The 25899-nt window shown below is 40.0% G+C and overlaps 1 protein-coding gene across 1 annotated transcript in view; it reads left to right on the top strand.

Moving 5' to 3' along the window:
• Positions 1–25190, top strand: part of trip4 (thyroid hormone receptor interactor 4) — a 63941-nt gene extending 38751 nt beyond the window's left edge. Inside the window, exon 13 of the mRNA XM_041043966.1 lies at positions 24702–25190. Within this exon, the coding sequence (XP_040899900.1) occupies positions 24702–24766 (65 nt within the window). The 3' untranslated portion in view covers positions 24767–25190. The remainder of the gene's footprint in view (positions 1–24701) is intronic.
• Positions 25191–25899: the final 709 nt, after the last annotated feature.

The raw sequence follows: 25899 nt of genomic DNA on the forward strand, positions 1-25899 counted from the left end.
TGAATCTGTGCACAGAAGGAAATGTAAAAACAGCTAGGCCAGCTGCTTCCAGAATTCATGCTAAGCTAATCAGACGCCTGGGTCTAACTCCATAGTTACTGTACAGACATGAGACTGGTATCAGTCCTGGCATGTAACTCTTGGCAAAGAAGCAACAAAACCTGACCACCAAAATACTGAAAATAGTAGCCTTTTACAGCTTCTCAGAAGTGAGGACTGAAAGTGAATACGTTCCAGATATCCGCTGTATTTGTTTGCTTCACCGTAACACTGTCCACACAGCTGCGGCAGTGCTGTAAGGTTGGACAGTTTGGGTAAGAAGCTCGCCCTCATTTTCACTTACAGCAAAGGTTGTCTCACCTCTCATGTTTTCTCTGTTCACTGCATTGTGAAGCTGTCTGTGTAACCAAATTAACAAAGACTGACCTGTGTGAAAATTATACTGCAGAAACCACTTTCTTTGACATAAAGCCATTTCTGTTTCGTCCCCAAAAACATGCTGCAGTTGATAATGTCATGTACTTGGAAGGTGTTTAACAACAAAAGTCTCAAAAGAAGCCTGAGATTAAGAACAGCTTACAAGTTGTTAAATGTCTTTAGCTATTAAACAAAATTCTGCTTCAGGTAATGAGGCTGAACAGTACTGTGTACGACATTAAGATCTGCACTCGCACTGGCACATTTAGGTGAGAGCCATTAATTGAGGCAGCGAATACCACATCTTAAAACAGGTTGATGTTAGCACTGGTAATGGTACTGGTAATTAATGAAATGATTAGTGAAATGGCCTGATTGTTGCTCACAAAAGAAATTTGACTGCCTTGACTTCCTAAGTGATACATCATCATATACTGCAGGACGTTGTCATGAATTCTCAGAAAATACAGACATTTTCTCTCTGGGAAGATTTTTTTTTTCTTTTTTTTTTTTTCATCTACAATAACATTTTATCCTCAAGGAGAAGCTACTGTTGAATCACTCACTGTACTATAGGTTGTTAAAACTAACAAGCATTTTACATATGTCTTGAAGGTCAGAAATGAAGCCTTTTTGATTTGAACAATGTTTTCTGCTATAAAAGCACTGAGATGTAAACTTTTATGAAATGCAGCATTACCTACTACAGCAGAGAAGAAAACACAGTAATAATACGACATTGTACCATACAAGATTATGGTTCTGTTGGTTATAAGAGAAAAACTTTGACATGAAAATGTGTTTTAACTGTTAAATTGTACTGTAGAAAATCTATTCAGAAACTCATTCTCTGTCTCAGGGTCCAGTTAGATTAAATTCTATGACAAGGCCCAAGCTTTTTTTGTCAATTGTCTACAATATACCTACATAACAGAAAAAAAAAAAATGTTTAGGTAGCCCCTGTAATTTAACCATAAACACTAGGGCTTTTCACAATTTGTGAGGTATGGCACCAGCAGAGATGGGAGAGTGTGAAGTTTAAGGTATAATCAGATTTGTAATATGCTCATGCCACCTCCTCCTCATCACCCACCTCCTTGTTGCTACACTCTGTTCCTTCCGCTCTTTCCACGCTTCTTACATAATTTGTTAATTCTGTCCTATTTCCTCTGCTGCTGCCATCACTGTTCTTGCTTTAGGTGTTATTTGCAATGCTAATGAGGCGAGGCAGCAAGTAATGGTTTGTAGGGAAAAGAGGCTGCCTGGAAAGATGGTGATATGGTAATGTGGCTCACTGTGGCACACAGACAATTCTCTTGGAGAGAGTGTCGCTGTCGTCGTGTAAATTTTTACTAGATCTCATGAGCGCTGTCAATTGAGCGAAAAAGAGATCACCAGAACCTCATGAAATCTGTTTAAAGTAGTCACAATTTTAAAATGAGGCGTGCTCAACCCATAAAAAAAAATAATACTGAAATTCTACTTTTGCAAGACAAGAAATCACTGTTGATAGCAGTATTTCTTTTCTTCAACAGAATTTTCCCTCTTCTTTGGGTATAAAACTTAAAAGCTGAAATTTTATGAGGTAAAAGAGGAAAATTCTAAAGTTTTATCATAAATCTAAATAACAGACACTGGTGATAACTTATTATTCAAAACAGACAAAATAGTTGGAGAGAAAAGCTGCAGTTGTGCAGTCTGAGGTTTTAATTCCGTATTTGAGTTTAGGAGCTTTGTATTCCCATCCTGACATTTCTATGAAGAAATGTCAAGTGCGAGCTGTACTTTCAAGCTTGCCCTCACCTTTCCTTTTTCCCATCGCCGTAGTGGACCTGATGTTTCTTGTGTAAGGCAGCGAGCAAAGAACCATTACTCGATTTCTACCCATGTCACCATCAGGCAGCTTTCAGTAGGCAGGCCCCCACTTATCTCCCTACAGTCCATGTGATTGAAATTACAGTCACGCCAATAGCAAAGGCAAGTAAATGGATTATTGAGCAACCGTAAGTGGTTCACTCCACAGAGCTGGCTGTGTGTGCTCTCTGGCTTGACACAAAAAAATATATATCTAACAATAGAAATATACTGAATGTTCCAGCTCTCAGATGAGTACAAGGGGTATTTTGTTTTACAGATGCATTTTTCTCAGTGGGAGGGATATCAAACCACTCTGTTTGCAGTTGGTTTGATGCCAGCCTCGTCTGTCTGAAAGGTAAATACATGCATACATATGAGATTAACTGAGCTTGCTGAATCATTGCTCTTTCTTAGAATCATGATTTGCCAATTAAACGTTGCCAACTTGGTAGAATTTTTCAATCCAACTTGTATTATCCCCCCTATCAGGTTACAAATAGCTGGTTACAGCTTAAATTAGTGTGAAAAAATAAAACGTATAAGTACACTGAGCGAGTCACTGAGGCACCACACTAACCATTAGACTGTAAAATATCCATCCTTGTTAGAGAAAACCTTTTAACGGAGGCTTTCACCAAGCTGCTGTAGTTTAGTTAACAAATAACATAATTTTGATTGATGTCGAATTTTGAAAATGAACCCACAGTGAGTTGTAGACCAGCGTGAGTTTCACTTCAAGTTCATCAAAATTTAGTTTTTTTGTAAGAACAGTAATTATCACTTCTCTCCATGAAATTCGAAGAGATGTCATTTCTCAAGTGTCCCATTAAAGAAATTGACGAGTACTAGAATCAGATCATTGCTGAAGACTTTATTGCACCCAGCTGGTCGACCATCCCTGGTGTTTTATTATTTTTTAAAAATATCGAGAAGTATCTTGTTTGTCTTCTGTACTTTCTAATGTTTAATTTGATTTTTAACAATAGGTATTCATCCATTTGTGGAGGAAGTGGCTCTCTTTTGTCACACAGCATGTCTCCTTTCTTTCGGCTGAGTTGACCAAACAGTTTGTCTCATCCCATTTAGTTCTTTTTCCTTTGTTTGTAGTCCAAGACTTAAAGGGAAAGGTGGAATGAAGTGGATGAAGTGAATGGGCTGTTAGAGTTGGGTGGACTAGAAGATCTATGGAGGGGATGGGGGAAGACCGAGGGTAAAATGGTAGAGAGGATACAAGTGTATATGCTTGTTTTGGCAGCAGCCAGTGGGTTGTGGAAGGAATCTGTGTGTATGTAACTGGTTTACTGATTGGCCACATGGTTGGCAGTGGAAACAAACTGTGAACACATCATCGCTTTTTCAGGTGATAAGGGGAACTCCATGATCTAATATTCAACCTCTTTTAGCTCTGTTTTTGGTCTCTACCAACCCCTGATGGAAATCTCAGGCTCTTTAGTATCTTATACATATGTTGTTGTTGATTTATTTCGAAATACTGAAATAACAGTGCAAAAAGATATATTTTCTTTATTTTAAGGCACACAAATACATTAATTAATACCTAAAAGCCAAATGTGATGTGGAGTTACTCTTTAGGGAGAAGTGGTGGCTGCATGCACCACTGTGCATCGGGGATATTGTGTTCATGAAGGCTGTGAGCTGTAGGTGCTGAGGTTACCCTTGTGCACCATTTGCACAGTTTGACTAGACGACGCCCCAAACTGTCAGATGTGAAATTGAGATTATGAGAACATGCTTTACTGTCTGTGGTTGCTGGATAAACGACAGTGAATGAACAACAGTATGTGCAGAGGATATTTCTTTTTCATGATCCATGATAGACCTTTTCTTGGCTGATGCTCAAGAATATTATGAGGGATAAAAAAAGCTTTGTAGACTCGCAGAAGGCAGCAAATTTTAAAGGGTCTAGAGGAGCTTTAAAAGAAAATCACTTCGGTAATTTGACATTCTGTCCTATGAACTCAACACATTTCACATCCATGAATTTTAATAAGTGTATTGAATGTTATTGCAACAAGTCAATGCTGGGAATTCATTTATTTGTCAGGTGGTTGTGCCGCAAGTGCACCTGATTTAGTGTACTGAATATTCATTTAGTATTTGGTGCTTTTGCATTGGTATATCCTCCTCCTTTATTCCACATTGTTTAGAATTATAACCAAGTGAACGCTGTGTTTCTTATATTTTATTGTGGCTGCTCCCACTGTAGGGTGTAATTTTTCAAGACTGGTGTAAAATATGGAAAAACCTAATTCATGTGTCATCGTCTGATTTATTTTGTATTCAGCCTTTTATTTAAAGCAGGTTTAAAAAAGATTCCACTAATTTTATGTTTTTGCATTCATGTTTGCTCTTCCTGTTGTGTTTACCAGTGGCATGACAACACAGTTATATCCAAAACGCTGCCAAAAGCACATTAGACGACTGGTGCAAAGGTCAAAGGCAGTTTGGCTCAGCATGATTCAAACCATAACCAGTCTGAAAAGAGCTGATCAGACTCAGAAAATCTGTCTGACCCTCTGGTCAGGTTCATTTACCAGGCTTACTGAGTTAACCAGCTGTCAAACATGTTCTCCTTTTTAACTATTTTTAAAAGGCCAAGCAGCTAGAGAGAAAAAAATACAAAACCAGAAGTGATAAGCACAATACAAACTGTCATGTTACTGTATTTGAGCACTTCATAGCAGCCAGTGGCCGCATAATATTAGTCTTTTTTTTTTCTTTTTTTTTTTTTAAGCACAGATTTGATTGTGAAATTGGTGTGTTTGGGTAGCACGCCACTTGAAAAAGCTTTTCACATGAGATTGCCTGCTCCCCATGGGGTTTGGTACTGGAGCCTCAGCAGACAGACACAGAAAAAGACAAAACGAATAGACAGTCTTTTCCAGTCTTTAGAACGATGTGTCCAAAATGATAAAAGACCTTGCAAATTCATGCACGTAAAAAAAAAATAAAGATAAAAAAAACGCAGCCTTACTAGACAGCTGATGATTATTTTTGTTATCAATGAATCTGCTGATTTTTGTCTGAAGTAGTTGTTTGGTGTGATGAGATGGAGAAATGATAAGAAATGTAGCTTTGTGTTTCCATGCATGTCTGCATTGTTTATGGCTGTGGCTGTATTCTGATTAGCCAATGACCTCAGTTCCTTTTTGAGGTGTGTGTGTGTGTGTGTGTGCGTGTGCGTGTGCGTGTGCATGTGCGTGTGTGTGTGAGGGGGAGACAAAGTGTCAGAGATATTGAGTTGAGGTGAAAAATTGAAAACAGACTTTTTTTTTTTATTCATATTGAAAATCCCACAGGAATACTGTATAAAATGTCTCTCAGGTCTGCACAGTGTCAGTCATGGACCGAGAAAAACCTGCAGATTTTCATTTCTCTTTTTGAGTCTACATTGTAAGAATCCAGACTGTGTGTGCATCAGAACTTGTGAGGATCTCAAACTCCCAACCTATATTTTTCTAGAGATGTTTTCGTTGAAAATCGAAAAACCGGCAACCACTTGTGACTAACAACTAAAGAAAAAAAAAGAAGGATGTTAAAAAGAACTTGTGCTGCAGCCTCATACTCTGACCGATTTGAAATGTTTCAGTGGATTTGTGCTCAGCCTGTACCTCAAATGCTGTAAAGGAAATAAAAAAAAAATACCACTGTGGACATTAATGGGTTAAGCTTATAAACCAACCCTGTCTACATTTGGCATTTTTTGCCTAAACCTAACCACAGACAGGACTATGGAGGTGAACTCTGGTCTATGGTGTGACAGTTGTGCGTTTTCTGTGCCTGCCGTCCGCCCCAACTATGTCGTGGTGACGCTGCAGCCATTGGTGCTTCTTTAATTTGAAAAAAGATTACCTGTGACCACAATCCATCAAGCAAATATGTTTCATACTAAATGTATTTGCTGTTGCTGTTTTGTTGTATATGAACATGGAATTTAGGAGACAGGGTTGTTGTTTGTGTGTGTGTGTGTGTGTGTGTGTGTGTGTGTGTGTGTGTGTGTGTGTGTGTGTGTGTGTATATAAATATAGTAAGGATGGAAGTATCAGTGGCTTCTTCCTCTCACTCCAGCTTGCTCTCCAGCTATTCACTGTACCAGCTCTTAAGTCTTTATCTTACTCTTTTTCTCTCTCTGCCTCACACAACCCTCTTCACACTTCGCCTGAGAGCACCTGAGCTTTCAGGAAAGGTAACACACACACACACACACACACACACACACACACACACACACACACACACACACACACACACACACATATATATATATATATACACACACGGACACAAAAGACACACACATCAACTCCAGCTGAGCCCCCCTGCTTACAGTGGTATTAGGACTGCATCTTTCTCCCTCAGCTGTGGAAATAGCCTGATTACTGATGGCTGGGAACGGATATAGCCCAACACCATGAGGTTTTTCAACAGAAAAAAAAACATCAGTTCATGTAATGTTTGTAAACTAGACTTTTGTGGACCGTTTTTCTCGCGTGCCACTGAGAACAAATGAGCGAGAGAAAGCATTGTATTTGCAGATGATCACTAAAACTCCCATGACAACAGTCCTAATATTAGTGTTTGTTTTCTCTTTTTAATTTTGCCACTAGCATCTAGCCATCATTGCATAACCTGAAATAAACTCTAATTATAATCATTCATCTTAATTAAAGTCTTGGATCTTGTGTTAAGACCAAAAGTATGTCATCTACCATTGGTATTCTTTGACTGTAAGCCAAAAGTGAGGGGAAAAGCAGCCAATTTAGATGAAGGAATAGACCTCAGTTTAGAGAATAAAAGAAGAATTACCACAGCAAACATGAAAAAAGATTGCCTCTCAAGCCATTTCCCTCTCTACTACTCTGACTGCACTCACATCAAACAGTCCTGCTGCCTCAAAAGGTCAAAATCAGCTAGAAATACTTTGCATCACTTTGCTTGTGTGAAATCTTCCGCCTTCATTTGATCGCCTGATTATTTCAAAACAAATGTAAAACAACCCCACACTCACTACGCAGTGCAAACAGAACAAAGGGGAAAGAGTCCACAGAGAATATGTGGTGAAAATGTGAGTTTTAAAGTTCTGAGCTTAGCGGCTTTGATAGACGACACCGAAGCCAAGAACTTAGCCATCAAGTCGCAGTGGACATGACATGTTACTGACTGATAAAATTAACACGGTCCAAAAGGGACATGTAAAATAGAATAATAACACTCAAATACGATACGAAAAATAGCAATGAAAAAACTGCTTAGTACACATTAACACAGTTGTAGCGGAAAACACAAGAGCAAAACCCAAACTGCCTGATTTTAAATACCTCTGGTTGAATCCCGCTGGTCCAGCCTCACACCCACACATTCTCTCATCTGCGCTCCACCTCTTCCTGCACCCCCTCTTCTTCAAACATGCCTTCCTCTTCTTGCTAATTATCAAGTGTGCTGCCTTATTCCTCCAGCAGCTTGTTAAGCTCTCCAGGAGCATAGTTGACCCACTTTACATCCAGGCCTGTAGGCTAAAACCCCACTGATGGCTCCTTTGTCTCCTTTTTTCCATGAGGCCCACCTGTATGTGTGTGTATATATGTGTATATATATATATATATATATATATATATATATATAAGGCTGTTGTTAAAGGTAATGCCATTTTATACAGTACTTCAAACTGGACTGAACAATCTGATGTGCGAAAACCAATAGATGCTTCACATATCTGATCCTGAATGCGATGATGGGATGAAGCCAGGGAATCACCAGTGTTCTTATGTTTCATCCTCTGAGGAGTATGAATGTCTGTAAAAAAAAAAAAAAAAAAAAAAACACCACAAATTAAAAAAAACTTGAATCGTTAGATATTACGTAGTCTAGCGATTATTTTGTGACAGACATGAACTTGAAATTGTATTTGCATAGGCATAAAAAATTTATGGGCACATAGGCATTAGAAGTCAGCTATCTAAATCACAAATGTGACGTTTTTATCATCGCAGTCACACCCCTTAACCAAAGCATATTTGTGGCTGTATTGCGCTGCATTGACGTATGTTGAGGCTACTGTTTCCTCCCGTTTAATTGCCCCGCTTTGAGGCAAAATGTGACTCAAGACATAATCCTTTGTCCTTTGTATATTTACTGTCAGTGATACAAATCATTGATAAGTTTAAACCAGTGACACTTGGGTTTAAACACATTCCCTCTGTTTGTTGTATATAAAACAAGGATAATACAAAAAATACTTAATACAATATAAAATATGCATTGTACGGGCAAATCAAATGCTGCCTCTCTGAATTTGGGCTAATCTCTTGCATTCCCTTCTCTTGTCACAAACTACATCAATATTTACACATTAAAGCAAAGGGAGACAACAGTGCATCTTATTAGCACTGTGAAGTAAATATCAGTGCCCCTGTCACACTCAGCTGAGACGCAGACAAGACTGGAATATCCGGTAGCAATTATAAACCTGCTTGTATATCCAACTCATCAGCTGCTGATGCTGCCTGAAGCCCTGTCTCAGTGCCTCCTCTTTTCTGAAGGTTACACCATGTCCAACACAACTATATAATTCATCAGACTGAAGCCACCATTAACACAGCTCCCCTATAAAAGCACAGAGCCATTCTGAAAATTTCCATCATTAGCCGCCGTGGCTGCTCTGTGCCTCCCCACCCCCACTCTTCAAAAAAAAAAAAAAAAAAAAAAAAAATCAATAGCATCTGCTGCTGTACAGCTAAGCCTGCTTCATTGCTGAAGGAGACAAACAGTGGGTGAGCTAAATTGATTAAGTATCAAGCTATTTTTAGAGATGATGATTTCTAAGTTTGTCCGCATTGATGAAACAGTAAAATAAGAGCAGAGCAGTGGATGCATTCACAAACTTCTAATGATTTATACAGAGAAACTCTTATCATCATCTGCAATAACTTTCTGATCAAATAAACATGAACATGTAACCTAAGCCTGCCACAGCTTTTGAAATAATGATGAAAGGGCTTCAGCACGCTCAGTGTCTGTGCAGTGAGCATTTGTCACATGCCTACAGTGGTTGTGGGTAATTAGCGTGTGACACAGAACGCTGCTAAGCTAACAAACGATGCATATAAGAGAGCTAATTGCATGTTGTGGCATATTTGCCATTATTATCAACCCCACCCACCTCCACAGCCACCCATGCTCCATTGAAATGTTGGCCTCTTTAAGTATTATCATAATACACGTGACAGCAAACTGTTAATCAGGAAAGGGCTTTACTTCCTTCACCCTGTGTCCCCTTCCCCCAGCTGCTTCTGTTTATTTGCTCTGCATCTGTTTGAAGTGTTCCCTTGCCTGGATAACGGAGGAACACGCTGGTGGAGGAAATGTTTGTGTATGTACATTAATGTTCAAATAACACTATAGATTTCCCTGTGTTGTTGGATCGTCTATATGCACCTTCGTCTTTGTCAAGCCCGCACATCTTGTTTGTGCGCACACATGTGCACGTACGTTTATTTTTGGATGAATTCATCTGTGTGCCGAGTGTCTGCCTGCGCGCATGAGAATAACATGGCTCAATTTCCATTTTTATGAACAATCCAGTTACCTCTGTCAGGGAGACTGATGGAGAGAGGTCGGCTGGATCAATGTCACCGTGCCTCTGGCATGCGAAGGAGCTTGTCCGCTGTGTTACTGCTTCCTTTGCTCCCGCTCAGCCCCTTCCCAATGTACTCACACACACATACACGGTAACAAGCACGTGTACGTACACTTACACTTTGTCATACGTACACTATTTCTCACCAATTCACATTCTTCCCTCACTATTTCTCACCCATCCGTAGACAGGATACATTCTGACATTTGACAGGCCCATCAGCATTTTTTTCCCTCCCCTCACTCTGCAGACAGCCAGCCTGTAGAGACCCGAGCATAATCTTGAGCTAACTTAACCTTGAGCTAAATGAGCTACTTAACCAGACCCGAGGGACTCCTGTGATATTTGCTGGTCATAATGTTAGCCATGGGTGCTCACGCCCCCTAGCAAGAAACTGAGAGGGAAGAAAAAAGACACGACAAACAAGGTTGGTCACTTTTAAAGCCCCAGCTGTTATTATTTTTGTCAAAACTGCAACTCTTATCCACACAGAAACACACACACACACACACACACACACACACTCACACACACCATTTGGCATAGGCTTTTATCCAAAGTAGTAAGAATTATGTGCAGTGGGAGTGGAAGCACTAACCCTGGCAGTGTTTGTGCTCTTCTCTCCCTGTATAGCACCACATGGAGCACACAGATAGATAAATCCTCAAGCAGTGTAAGATTAATCAGAAATGATGGTGGCTATTACACAATGTCAGGCAAATAAAACGTGTTCCCTCGATTCTTGTTGATGGCAGCGCGAGAACACAACTTGCCAAATTAAATCCCCCTCTGGGCTTTTATGATAAACAGCATGAAGATATTCTGGCAAAGTGTAACGTCTTTGGATTTGACTATCAAAACGAGGAATTCATCCCCATCACATGTCTTGTCTAAGACTTGTGAGGGTGAGGTTTTGTCTCTACTCACCCACTGAGGATCTTAAATATTTGAAAGATGTGAAGCATACTGCGAAGAACCTCATGCTAGCTTTGTGTAGATCCTGTGAAAGGACCCTGCATAAAGAGACTGCGATACTGAAAAGCACTAAAATATTACCTAAAATCCTCATCAAATGTACAGACTAGGAACCACAAACTATTCCAGTATAAATGTTTGCTAAATTATTTAGCAAGGATGCATTAACATATCTGCTGTTTCTCCGAGAGTGCTGCACAATCAATAATGAGAATCTACTTGTGTTGTTCTTTCTGAGCGTTTGCCTTTTTGTTCTGGCTTCAGTTGGACAGATAAATCACAATCAGTCAGAAAAGGAATCGGAGATCCATAAATGAAGCCATACTTTGATGGATTCACCATGGTCCACCATTATAGTACACCCACTGCCAAGTTTCCTGTGGTGACTTGATTATAATGTATTGTTTCCACTGAGTGCAGAGGCCAAAAATTCTGCTTGTTTTTAAAGAAATATTTTGACATTTAAGAAAATTATTCACTTTTTTTTTGGATGGGCTAAGGTATCTGTAGATTCAAAATTACAGTAGATTCTTGGTTTTCTTCAAAAACTTTTTTTTTTTTTTTGCCACTTATTTCAAGATATTTCTCAGAAAACAAGAAAAGATTGCCAGCCTTTCACCAAATTGGTTTTAGTAGTTTTATCTTCCGCCAGCAGAACAGAATCTGACTTTGAAATGGCTTTTTGCCCAGTATTTGAAGTGCAAATGTAGCTGTTGAGTCCAAATGTAATGTTATACAGTATTTATGAGTCAAACTGCTACGTGCAGCGAGGTACAAATTTGGTTAATGTGCATATTTGTGTAGTTTGCTCTAGTGATGATCTACACACTGATGCATACATACCCATATAAATCTATCAATATATTGATATATAGTACACATACGAATAGTTATGTCTCTGAGTGCCAGCAGTGAATGGTCTGCCTCACTGGGTCCTTTCCCCAGAGATGAGTCTTGTTCTTGGGCTGACTGTTAAACAACAACCACTACTGTACATCACTGTGTGGGAACAAAGCAATGCACAAAGCTTCCCATCTCCTGACCTTAAGTCTAGAGTATGTGTGTGTGTGTGTGTATGTGTGTGTGTGATTTTATGAGTGTGTTCTTTCCACCTTGCATCAGTGTGTGTGAGGAGAGAGTGCCTGCAGGGGTGTCAGCGGAGGTTTAAGATATTCAGCTTGCTGTCAGCACCAACACATTTCTCCCTCTGCACCGCTGCACAGATATGGAAATCCAGCCTCCTCAGAATGCAGAGCACCAGATCAGCTTCAATTTATTCCATTCTGCTCTCCCTCTCTCTGCACCCACCCTCCCTCCCTCTCTGTTCTCTCTGTTGCCCCCCTCCTCCTCCTCCTCCTCCTCCTTCTCTCTCCTCTGTCTCCATTCTGTCTTTGGTTTTCTGTTTGGTCTTAGCTGCTCTGTTCATGGCATATGCCCTCAATGAGGAATTGTAGGGAGGTGAGAGGATTTCTACTGAGCGGCTTCAAGTCTTAGCTTAGTGCAAAGAAGGCGCTTCATTCTTTGAATCTAGTACAAGGTACAAGAGGTGAAAGACTGCCTGAGTGTGTACATTGGAGCACATATACTATATATAATATGTGTGTGTGTGTGTGTGTGTGTGTGTGTGTGTGTGTGTGTGTGTTTTAAGTCTTGTTGTTGTTTAGGGTTGTTCTTAATGTGCACATGAAACAATGTACTTCTCCCTTCCCATCTTGTTAATTACCAGCGATGGAACAGTGGCGGCCTACATTGCTAGTGGTGAAACACAATTAGTCAGTTGCCAAGCTGCTCTCAAAAAGGCTATCTCACCAACACACAGTGTCATCAGTAATCTAGTCTCAGCATAATCTAAATGCCAATGTCTATCCTCTGTGATCCATCCCCAGCCCACACTACATTTACATTCTAATTAGATGTGGCCAAGGCCGCTTCATAAGGACCCTTTTTAATAACACGGCTGTATTCACCTTTTCAAAGTCCCATTGCGGCTGTAAAAAAAAAAAAAAAAAAAAAGTAGGCTACACTATATATTTTGTCCCTTTGACATTGTGGCTACTGAGGATTTAAGTAGCTTTTAAAGCCCTTAGCACCCGAGTGTGTATACCCTGACAAGAGATTTTCTTGTCTCGAGAGGATGAATTATAAATGGAATTGTAAGAAGTGGAGATGTGGTGTCAAAGCAGGAATAAAACGGTAACACTGAACACATCACACCCAATTTGTCCATAATTAGGCATAAAGGACGTTTACTTGTAGTCTCTGAAGGATTGTGTGTAACATTAGTTTGAATAAAGTATTTTATTTCTTAGAAGTGTGGTCTTAAGTAATAATATTAACAATGACATGTTTTAACTTTAAGAAGAGCTTCAGCTAATGCAACTGTTTTCATAATGTATTTATCTGCTGGTTGTTTTCTCATTTTATCAATTAAGAGTTTGGTCCTTAAACTTGTTCAGGTGCAAGAAAAAAAAGCAAATATTCTGCATTTAGCTGCTGGACTAATGCATTTTTGGCATTTCTGCTTCTAAAAACTTAGATGATTAATCAGTTATGAAAATATATCAGTTTTCTGTCGATTGATCAATCACTGATTCCATTAATGGTTCCAGTTGCACCTTTTACGAAAAGAAAATCTCAGAGTTACAAATCAGCAGTCAGTCCTTCCACCTAGTCTTTCTTCACAGTCAGTCCCAGTTTCACTCTGTAGGACTAACGTTGTTATCGAGGTGTAATTGACAGTTCTTCTTATTATTCGCTTACATGAAAACTCTCCTCTTCTAATTTGCTGAGATTTGACAGCTGTTTAAACACCATGCAGTCACAGGGCTTTTAGAGTGTTTGCAGTAGCTGCCTGTATTGGGGTTTTGGTGACAACACGCTCTAACAAGAAGATGTGACAGAAGCTAATGTGAAAAGAATAAAACATCTTCTGGATGACTGCCCTCATTTTCACTTGTGTGAATGCTCCCTCAAGGGTGGTGAGGAGTCTGATTGGGATACTACATTTTCTCATCGCCAGCATTTTCGTTTCAAACTGACAATAGGTTGAGCTTTTTTTTTTTTTTTTTTATTACCAGCAGAAAGGAGAAGATTGGCAGCGTTTTTTGGTTTTTCTTTTTCTCAGTGTTTGTTGCTACCAACGAACATCATAATTGAATATTTAACTTGTTTGTACTTCAGTGCTTTAAATCTAAAAATGTTGTCCAACAAGTTCTCCAAATTGAACAGCAAAATACAGTGTTGGTCACTGCCCTCCAGAAAGGGCCACGCTCAGTTTACTGATTTGGCTTCACTATGGTTAATGTTTGTTTCAGTTTAGGCACAAAACCACTTGTTTAAGGTTAGGGAACTGTCACTGGCAACAATCACTGACCGGCACTGACTGTCTGGAGAACATGGGAAGGAAACAACGCATTCTCCTATCAAAGTCCGCCGCATAACAACATCACATTAATTCTCCCTTTAAGAGTCGTAAATCCCACAGACGCTACAAAGCTTTGTCTCTTCATCATACGTATTCATCATATATGGGTATTTGCTGCAATGACCAATGAGGACTGTCTCATTTTTCTCTATTATCTAACTAGCCGTGGCTAAAATTGTACAGTATTCCATAGTACTGTATACCACAGTGTCTTTTGGTTAAAGATGTTTGCATTTTATATGCTCCTTTTTAATCAATGCCTAGCTTAGGTCTTTTTTACATCACAAAATATTTAACTCTCTCGATACATAAGTGCACTGTTACAACTTGGTTCAGCCGTTTTGATGATTGTGAAGCATCTGTCAAAGAAATTAACACTCACACTTGACCCCTTAGCTTTGGAACAGCTTACCTGAACTGAACCTACCTGTACCTGAAAACCCTTGTGATTTCTTATTATGCAAAAGTTAGTTAAAACTGTCCTTTCTGTGAGTTCTGCTGGTTTCTGTATTCTTCTGCATGGTCTAATGAACTGTGAGCCTTCATGGGTAATGCATGATGGAGTGTAGTGATACAGAGAAAATGGAAATGCAAAACAGAGTGCTGTTATCTCCAGTGAGTCCATTTTTTGAGACATCTGAGTTAATTATTATGCATGGCCACTTTCAAAGATTACCTCTTATAGCCGGTGGTGTCTTCTTGGTTAAACTCGTTTAGTTCAACCACTAAAAGTTAAACGATATTTACAGTCTGATGCAAGCTAAATTACCACAGATTAATGAAGAAGTGTACATTCAGAACAAAAATATAGCTATTATATTTCATACTGAGGTCAGTGTATTGGAAGGCTTTCAAATCTGAAGTGCTGTAAGCTGTGTTTATTACACTGGTTTACAAAGATCAGTTTAGATAAAAATCAGAGCTGGTTTAGATAAAATCCTAACTGTGTCTCACTCGAGTTGAACTCAAAGCCAGAACAGTGGATTGTGAGAATGGTCTGAAGTTGGATCTGTAAAGTGAATTTGAAATTCAATTTGTTTAAGCAACATCTCAATGTTTTCACATTATCTGGGATCTTAGTGAGGACAAAGGGAAACATTAATGCTTGGACACAATTCTGTGGGAGAACGCTAAATAGATCCATAAACCACACATGCACATGATCTCACAGTGTATTTATACTTGAAACAAGAGGCGACAGTGGACAGAATTCGTTTTATTTTCATCTGTAGCGCTCATGTTGTCTCCAGCTGACTTCTCTCTGTTGTTTCGCATCAGACTGAGAATGAAAATCAGAACCTGGTGGCCCCGACAATACGTCCACTTAAAAGGAACAAATAATAAAAACATGTGCTTTATTTCACACCACATACAGCTTCAATAAAATTCACTCCGAAACGCAACACGCAGTGATGACAAATTTGAATCGTATTGTTCTGAAATTTTCCAAAACAGCTGTTATTAAATTCAGAGGCCATGTTTGCAAAATACCTGTTGAAGAAATGTATCTCAATATGTGAAGTGTTTTTTCCCACGATGCTTTATTACCAGTCCTCACCATAAGGCACTGTTCTGCTGCAGCATTAGAGAAGTGATTGATTAGCTGATGGCTCTGGTCCCATTTTCAAGAATCACTTGTGGCTTCAGGGGAAACCTGCTCTGTCAGTTACAGCACATTAGTACAGGGAGTTTCCAGTAACTGATAAACCGTCTTGCTCAGTCATTACAGGTTTCCTAGTACTTGTGGTTGAAAGGCCAGTACCAGTGTTTCTTTTCTTGCTCAAGATGTTTGGCTAACAGCACTGGTCAGAGGGAAAAGTCAAGCATCAGTGTTGCTACCACAGAAATGTTCATTCAGCAGGAACTGGTACGTAACCTGGTAGACTTGGTAATGTCAGTTACACATCAATATATATTTTAATATTAGTTTACTAACATTAGCCTCCCAAAGCTTCCAGTCCTACCAGACAGAGTAATGTTGATAGCAGCAAACTCTGGACTGTCAGATGAGCTGAAAAAGGTTGTGCCCGTCTATTTAAATTCCCTCCTATGAAAGAGGATGAAATCCCCATTTCATCTTTCAGAAGTTACATAGTCTTGCCAACAACCTGCATTCAGGCTGTGAGCAGCTTTGTTTATTATGACTAAAGCAAAAAAATTCATTTTGTTTATGTGCAGTGGTCTCAAGTAGCCACAAAGCTTTAAACTGTTAGATTATGTATTTTTATCCACATGTTATTCACCTTGGTCTAAACCCGTTTGTTGTCAAAGTAGTTTCCTGATAATGTAACTTCAACACTGCATCTTCTTATAAAAAATTGACCTCCCTTAAATTTTTCTTTGAAAATAAAAAATGTCTTGTGATGAATGTTTTTTTATATATATGTATATAATTTTTTTTTTTTTTTTTTTACCCAAACAAGCGACTTTAGGGCCTGGACAAGTGTACAAATAAATTTGGACAAATATACTTGTCCAAAGTAAAGTTTGAGCCCTCGCCAGGATCTGATTGGCTGTTAACAATAAGTGACTCCGAAAGATCCAGCCATGTCCAACATTCTTTGGCGGACAGACTTTAAACTTTTCACACGTCAGCTGAGCTTTCCGTGGAGGTCCAGCTCTACAGGAAATTAAGCGACATTTGGGAAGTTGTTTATCATGTGTGCTTGCCGTGTGAATGCGGAGTAAGAGGTTTGGGAAAGACATCCGCTTCGGGCCAAGTGGCTGCAGATGGGAGCCATGACATCAGGTCTGAGAGGAGAATGATTCTGATTCTGTTCTGTTGCATTCAGTGCTGAGTTTGTGTTTGTGCTCCACAATTTAACAAAGTGTTTAAACCAGGAATTTTAACTGTGACTGCAGTGTCAACAGTAGCCAGAGCAAGGGTCCCTGACCAAGTCCTCAAAAGTTTTGGACACTGAACCGCAATCCAGTTTAATGTAGGCCAATGTATTTATTTTTACACACAGCATAGCCTCCAGCATATAATCAATATGTATACTGTGTGACACCATTGTCTGACTCTCCGTTGAAGCTCACACACAATTAAACTGAGTACTGCCAACAGTTTTCATTCCCTGGAAAAAAATCACATTCTATTGTTTCTCTCTGTGGTGTAGGACCTCTCACTTATTAAACTGTAGGCATCAATTATATACACCACATTTACACACTGAACATTTTGCCCAAGTTCCACCTCTTTCTGTCTCAGTTTGCATTTTAGTTTGGCTTTAATTTTCTGAGCATAGAATTATAGTTTATCTGGACAAAAACCCTGTTAAAGATGTGGTGCATCTAACTAGTGGACGTAACTAATGTGAAATATTGAGCTTATAATGTTAGTTTGTAATACAAAGCATTCACGTTTTGATTAAAACTGCTTGCTTAGCTTATTCTTACTGCAGATGATCATCCACCACCATGGCGAGACATGCAGGTGGCTTGTCCGGGCACGATCCAGTTTTTGCTTGGTCGTACTGTTGTCCCAACAGAAGAGGAAGCACATTTAGCCGTAGCTAGCCAAATATTATTATTTTCAGTCTTTCTGACACCATTATAGAGACTTATTTCTCTCCACATTAGCTTGCCATAGAAAAATCCTTGATAATGCTAATGTAGCATAGCTACATGTAGCTAATTTGAATGTAGATGAGTAAAATTGCTATAAATCCATTAGCAAGTCATAAAAGTTAATGGTCATCATGCTTCTGAGATGTGGGTGAATTTAAAGCATAAATCGTGGCACTGAGTGAATATCACAGATAAACTGCATTTCAGAAATTGCAGCCAACATAATTTCCCTGAAAAATTCAAATTGCTATTAATTATGTTAAAATCCTAATTAATTCACATACTTATCCGAACTGTGGGCTTATTCTTGAAACATATTACATGAAACAAAGCTGAGTGTAGTGAACCAATGGCAGGTGCAGTCTATGCTCTAGATTACATGGGACTTTTAGGAATGCTGATATAACCCAGACATCATCATGTCCTCATTGCTCCACATCTGCCTATCAACCAGCACCACCTTTGCTGTCGCGACTTGTCAGACACTGGTTCTCTAGCGAGTTGTGACGAACTGTCATGTGCGTGACTAAACCGGCTCAGCAGCACGCTGTTGGTTGGAGAAATCACTCAGCCATTGCAGCCCCTCAGTGTCTGTGAAAACAGCTTCAGGCAGGGAGGTTTGGACAGACCAAGAGATGGAGAGAGACTGTTTTCTCTGCAGTGGGAAGCAGGGTTGATGCTTCTCCCTAACCCCTTGTAAACAGCATGCCAACACAAGTCTCAAACAGCACCTTCTCTATCCACTTGTAAATTCACCAGCTCGGCAGCACAGGAAGGGAATGTAAATTAGGTGTGACTAACAGCAAGATGGGAATCCAGGCAGTTTTTCCCCATCCTCTCTTGCTGTTCTCCCCTGGCTACCGAGGGTTTTGTACACATCCATTTTCCTGCAGTGCTCGAGGCTGTCGGCTTGGTTTCGCGTGCAGAATGACTTCAGCTGGAGGTGTACTAAGCTGAGGCCAGATAAGGAAAAGAAGATAGACGGGCAGTGTTGCTGAGCTGAACTCAGAATAAAGTCTTTAAAAAAAAAACTATTAGATTTATCATGAACTGGAAGCCCTTTCACTCCATCTTCAAAGCCAGTGGACCAGTAGTGCTCACTGAAATAAGGGAAATACAACTACCACTCCTGATTCCTCCCAAATATTTTAGATGTATTTCCTGGTGGAAGCTTTATCAAGTACACTGACATCTTTTTTTGCATGTTCAAAGACAAAGCTGGCTGCATTTTTCTTATTGCAAACAAATCCCATGAAGACCGAAATGAACGATGAATTGATCCCACCACCGAGTGCTGCCTGTGTGTAGCTAAAGCCTGATATAGCTTATTCCTCTGTGCCATAGAGCTCCATTGTTGTCCAAAAAGCTGTTAAAACCACATCCGCGAGCCACACTGTTGCACTGGGTGACATGTTCCTTCAGTTCCACACACACCAGCCTGGTGCTGTGAATTCTCACTTGTGAACCAAATGTGTATTAAACCACAGTTGTTGCAAAAATCTACATTGCCCAGCTGGTGCAGCAAATTACTTGACCTTTTTAGCTACGCTAGTGGCGTGAGTCAACAGATGGCAATGTTGGTGGGTCGTTGAGTCCACCACTGTGGTCCAGGCTGAAATATCTAAACAACTATTTCATGGATTACCGTTTTTTTTTTTTTCTTTTAATGAAATTTCACCCCAGCTATTGGATGGACTGCTATATATGTATATATTTTACAGACATTCATGATGCCCAGAAAATGAGTCCTAATAACTTTTGTGATACCCCGACAGTGTTGGAAATCTATTCTAATCTATCTGTTCTTTGACACTATGCAGTTCTTTAAACCAATGGTTTAATATTGTTAAACCATTTTTATTCTCTGGGCAGTATACATCTGATAGACTCTCTCATTGTAGCAGACACTGCAGAAGGTGTCCCAGAGCCGGTGGTTCTCCACTTTTGACTTGCTGCTTTTCTCTGTCATCATTTGTAGGCATGAAGTAATTTCATGTCAAAGTGTGCCATCAGAAGGTGTATCAACATGTGGTTAAAGTGCACATGCATAGTTGTTCTAGGTTTATTATCCAGGTGCATTGGGACTGGCGTGTAATGAAAAGATAGCGAACAAAATTCAGCCTTTTTATTCTACAGTGCGTAGGCAGTTACTCTCACAGAAAGAGAAGCAGCAACCAGCCAATTATTCTTGTGATTATTATTGCAAGGAAGCTGATGGGCCTGCATGTTATTGATGTCAGGGAGGATGTCAGTGGACCTCTATTTCAGTCTAATAAATACTCTTTGCACTACTGCCCCTGGATTTTCAAGGGATTATGTGAGTTCGCTTTCCATCAGCAATGAGCTGTATTCTCCCATTATGTGTAATGGGAATAGTATGCATGCAGTCATAGTTGTGAATATGTAAGGAGAGTATCCAAGTGTAGTGTGCGTATGAGTGTCTGTGTGGCTGAGTGTGTGTTTTACGGCCTCGATGATGGAGAGCTAGCCCTCTGCAGACAACCTGTGCTTATTTTATGGCCTCCTCCCCAGCTGCAGCGTGTGGGCAATAAACCTTTCTCCAGCAATCTCCAAACAGTGCAGCAATCAATGGGAAATTATCTCAGCCAATCGATGGGCCAGCCTTTCTATTTCTCCCTCTCCCTGCCTCTCCCGCTGTCCTCCGATCTGTATCCCTTTCTACCAGCACCCCTCCCCGTCTCTGTCCCTCTCCCTCCCCTCATCCCTTCTGTCTCATTTTTGCTGTCTCTCTGTTTTTTCCACCCACTCCTTCACTCACCCTCCTCCCCCCTCTCTCTTTTGCTTGCGTTCCCTCCAGCTCTCTCGGCTCCACAGCACCTACTCTGAAATGCGACAGCTCAGCAGCTCCAGAGCCATTAACAAAAGTCGCCTTCACACATGGAATATGTAACACTGCTAGATTGACTTTCCTGGTGAATATAATGAGTCTGACTTGTTCATACAACCAGGGAACACTCCCTCTGACAGTCGTGACAACAAGGCCCACTTACTGTACTCTCTGTTTGTTGTAGCTGCTGTCCTTGGTTGTCCGTGGCTAGTTGCACAAAATCTCATTATTTTTCCATGTTTCACTTAAGGATGTATTTTAATGAGTTGAGAAAATTGCCTAAAGGACACTTCTCAAAATGTTACCCCGCAATAAAAAAAAATAAAATACTGAGTGATTCCCAACATTCAGTCCTTTAAGCAGTGTAAATTGCTACACTGACAGAGCTGACATGACAGCAAATTATTCGAGTTGTCTAACTTTGTACTCTGTATTTACACGCAGGCGCTGAGGAAGTAGACTGATCAAGGTGAAAATCACTCAAGTACAAAAAAAAACAAGACTGTAAATGACACAAAGATATGTGCAAACTTGACTTGGAAAATTAAATCAGATCTCCACGTAGCTTCAAATGTGATGTTTTTGATGATAAGTATGGTTTTGGAATAATGGTTTATCTAACAGTAGGCAGTAATAGGGGGTAGGTTCTCCTAAAGTTGTTTAAATATTTTCTGCAACTCAAGTTTTACCTGAGGAAATTGAATTTTGAAGTGACTATACTCAAGATTTTTATATTAAGAGGTCAGGCATAGTTACGATCCCACACAATATTATCTCCCAACTCTGCAGCTGCCCTCAGTTCTACAGAGCTTTATAAGGTTTCATCTTATTGTTTTGGTTTCCCTGCCCCGGCTACCTGCATTTCCTGGTGAATTCTGGGCTTGCATTTATCCGGTGGTAATGTTTGAATAGACAGGTGTTTGCTAAACTTTACGAGGCAATACGTCAGTGATGTGTTCACGGCTTGCTGCTCTGGTCTCAGGTCGCCCAAAAAATTAACTAATGTTTCCTTCATAAGTTGAGCACTTGAAGTAATGTCTGCAACTTAAGTGTCAGGTAAGAAAATCAGCATTTTCATAATTTAATTGGATATTGCAGATTTTTTTCCATGACATAGTGTTAGTTACTTGTCATTACCGATATCCATTGTAGGGTTTACTACTACAAATAAAAGATTTTGCCTTTTATTGTCAGTGGTTGAATCTTTTTTTAATTTAAAATTGTGGCTTAAAATATCTTTGCGCCTGATTAATTTTTAGAAAGCCGCTGTCTGGGCTGAGAGATCCCTAATTACAGGACTTGTGTATTATGCCAAGAAATCTGAGCTGTCGCTTCATCATGCTTCATACAGCCAACAAAATGTATTTTTGGAAAAAAAAAAAAAATCCTTTGTACACAGGACATTTTCATTTCAGCATCTTTAGGTGTCCTTGAAGCGGAAGATTTTTTTCATTCTGCTACGACACATATGGGTCTAACGGTGTTGACACTGACCAAATGAACTGATAAATGCTCATTCCACGAGTGCTTGTTTTGGCTTATGTAATCAGTTTGTTTTCATATGTGCCAATACACAACATTTCACAGAAACGCTGCTTTGTCATGACAAGGAGAATTGCCAGAGCCGGTTTCCCACAATACTGACTCCAGGTCTCACTAGTGATACACCCAGAAGGAAACTAGAAAAGGGCTGAATGAGATAGAGGAGGTGGAACATTAGAACACTTTCCAGAAAAAAGAAAAAGTTTGCTTATGCTGGCACAACACCACTTTGACTCTGGCTCCCTGGAGTTCAGCTGCCATCTCAGTATTTTATGATATAGTTATTGGGCTCTTAACATCTAATATTTATTTTCTCCTAAAATACACTCTAGAGTGGAACTACTCTCAGTCCGTGTCTGCTGAATGTTTCAGAAAGCTTTTTTTTTTGTTTTTAACCTATGATGCATGTCCTTTATGGTGAATTTATCGTTAAAGTAATCTCGGATAACCCTTTGGCAGCGTTCGCCAAAAAAATTCCAGAGGTGTTTCCACGCCTAAGCAACACTCGCTCGTGGCAGCACCGGCAGACACTGACAGCCGTTCAGACAGGCTTGGAAACGGTGAGCAAACAGCACTTCTCCTAAACAACTTGTTTATGCTGCTACTACCCACAGAGTTCAGCCACAACGTGACAACATAAAAAGAAAGTACAAGTGACAACCACCACCCCTGCCTGTCACACTTGTATCATTTTTCCCCCCTGCCTCAGCCAAGGGGAAAACAGCCAGCTAATGCCGCGGTGTGACAAGCGGGAGGCTCGTGTTCGGCAGAGTGACGGGGTTATTATTTGCCTCGCAGTTATGGATGGTGGTCAACACAGGTTATCAAAACCCAGCAGAGGTTGTTCTGCACAGGAAAAGGACAAAGCAGCAGACCACGGTTTGTGAGAGTGAGCTCTGCTAGGGGAATATGAAATGTGACTGATATTGGGAAGCTGTATAGTTACAGTAGATTAGGAGGTCAACTCCTGGTCAGCAGCTGCAGGGGTTTTATTTACACATCACAGCTACAAGCATTTATATAAATAACATCTTGACAAAACCCCTCTTTGAGATGCTCAGCTGTGTTCGTCTTTGTAAACATTCTCATCTGAGGTTCACATGAGTTAGTGGGCAACAAATTATCACCCTGGATATTCTCACTACAATGGAGGCTACTGTTTTATGGCTCGGAGGTGGTAGTCTGCTCATCAGCAAGTTGGTGCAGGTGGTGTTCGCTGGCTCAGCCACAAAAACCAAAAGGGCTTAATGAAGGAATTGTAGACTGTTATGTTCTTGGCAGACAAAGAAACTTGCACAGGCATCAGCATCCCTTGAATACACCCATGGAGTGCACTCACAAATGATTGTACAGTGTAATGTTTATTAGTTACTGCTGATAGCTTTTTTCATTTTTCCCGTTTTCCATTGGTTTTGATGATTCTGTCTATACCTGGAACAAATCATGTCTTTCCTTTAGACTTCAGAGTGTTGTTACAGACGGCTTCAGATCAAGATGGTTTATAATGGTGTCCCATAGGGATCAGTATTAGCCCTCCTACTGTTTACTGTACACAGAAATAATATTCACCATTTAACCACGACGCCAGATCTGATATTTTTCAATAACATTTGTGACTGTTTTAGTTTATGTATGAGTGTGTGAGCAGTGGTAGGACAAGTACTCAGATCTTTTACTTATATAAAAGTAGCAATACCACAGTGTTACTGGTAAGATTCATGCATTCTTTTATTTAAGTAACAATACAATTCAGTAATGTCATTAAAACATACTTAAATCACCAAAAGTAAAACTACTCATTATGCAAAATAGCCCATTTCAGAATGATATATATTACACTCCTGAATTATAATTAGTGATACATGAATGACTACACATCACTGTAATTTTGCAGAGGTGGGGCTGATTTCTTGTCCACCGCTGGATGACAGCTTTGGATGACTGAATCGTCTTGCCGTAATGTTGTATGCATGCAGTTTGTGTAAGACTTGTGTAGACTCTGTAATTTTTCAACTAAGAGCACATGTTGTCATCCTTTGTGTTTGTGTTCTTTGTTACTTTTGGATTATACTGGATGTACATCTATACAACTGAATTAGAAGACGCCGCATTTTGCTGCCAACAAAAGCTGTGGTCTAATCTCTCTCTGCTGAGGAATAAAGCGTCTCATTGGCCTTTTACCTCATCATCTCTCTCTCTCTCTCTCTCTCTCTCTTTCTCTCTCTCTCTCTTTCTCGCTCTGCCTGTCTCTTTCCGTCTCTCTTACTCTCCCCTGTCTACCCAAGGCCGCCTCTAATCAGCAGGCCTTGAGCTCTCAGAAAGGTCACTCTGTCCCTTTGATGGTGTTTTGATTCATCCCTTCCTCTTCTCTTCCCCTCCCACCCTCCCCTTTCACCCCCTTTCTCTCACAGGGAAGCTGGAGAGTCACTACCACCAGGGTGCCAAGAAGGGGCTGGTCCCATCAGCTGCAGAGTGACGTCAGGGGAGAAGCTGAGGAGGAAAAACAGCCTGATCTCATGGGACCATGGCAAATCATGTTTCCTGAAATATGGACACAGTGTCCACTGGTTTGTCCCAACATTTTATTGGGAGTTGTCAGAGCACTTTATCACTATCTGCTCTATCTGTGTTTTTGTAATTGCTGACATTTGCATTTCACCTAAGGAATGTTCCTTAAAAGTATCCAAGATATAAATATATGATCATCCTGGCAGATTTCTGCATTCTGCTTTGTCTCTATTTGATTTTTTTGCACAAATAATAAGATCTTCATGTTTTTTTCCCCAATTAAAATTTGATTTGTCAAAATGAAAAAAAGCTCTTATGTTGTTAAATAAGAACGCCACCTTTTAGGAAAGGTTCAACAACAAAAAACATAATTTACTGGTTTCTCAAAGATTTGAACTAGAGATTCTTTATTTTCTTTATGTGACAACAGAGGAAAAAAAGGATTAGAATAGTCAAGAAGCTAATAACCACAAGTGAAATGCTGTCTCTTTCCCCTCCTCATCAGATGCAGGCCTGTCATTACCTTTTCTCCCACCTTAGGACACATTCAGAACAACAATAGCACTGCGTTAAAAAACACAGCCTTCTCATTCATTTCAATGAGAGCATTGCATTGGCACAGCAGGGGGGGGATGACTCAGAGTTCTCCTGCAAAAAAAAAAAAAAAAAAGTTAATCCTGGCTCAATGCTGAAATCCAACATCACCAAGCAATACACTGTTTAGACTAATCAAAAACATGCATGTGCACATTCTGTTGTTTACCTCAAGTGTTGAGCATGAAAACTTTTTACAGTTGTAAAATCCTCAAGCCTCAGATGAGTAGAAACCACCATCTGACTCGTGGACTTCTTGGCTGGCATCTCATCTGCTGTGCTGTGCCTGCAGCAATGTGCGTGTGCTTGGGGTTTTTTGGACGCAGGGATATTTTCAGTCTAAACAGCACAGGTTTTCCCAACCTGTGTCTGTGCTCCCTGCTTGCCACCACAAGACTTTTAAACTGGTTTTAAAGCTAATTCCTGGGAGACAGTGTTGGCCACCTCCTGTTTTCCCAATTTCGTCCATTTCATGCTTGATTTTTTTATTAAAATTTGAACCTCTTG

This window comes from Toxotes jaculatrix, chromosome 1, assembly GCF_017976425.1.
Source record: "Toxotes jaculatrix isolate fToxJac2 chromosome 1, fToxJac2.pri, whole genome shotgun sequence".
Taxonomy (NCBI): Eukaryota; Metazoa; Chordata; class Actinopteri; family Toxotidae; genus Toxotes; species Toxotes jaculatrix.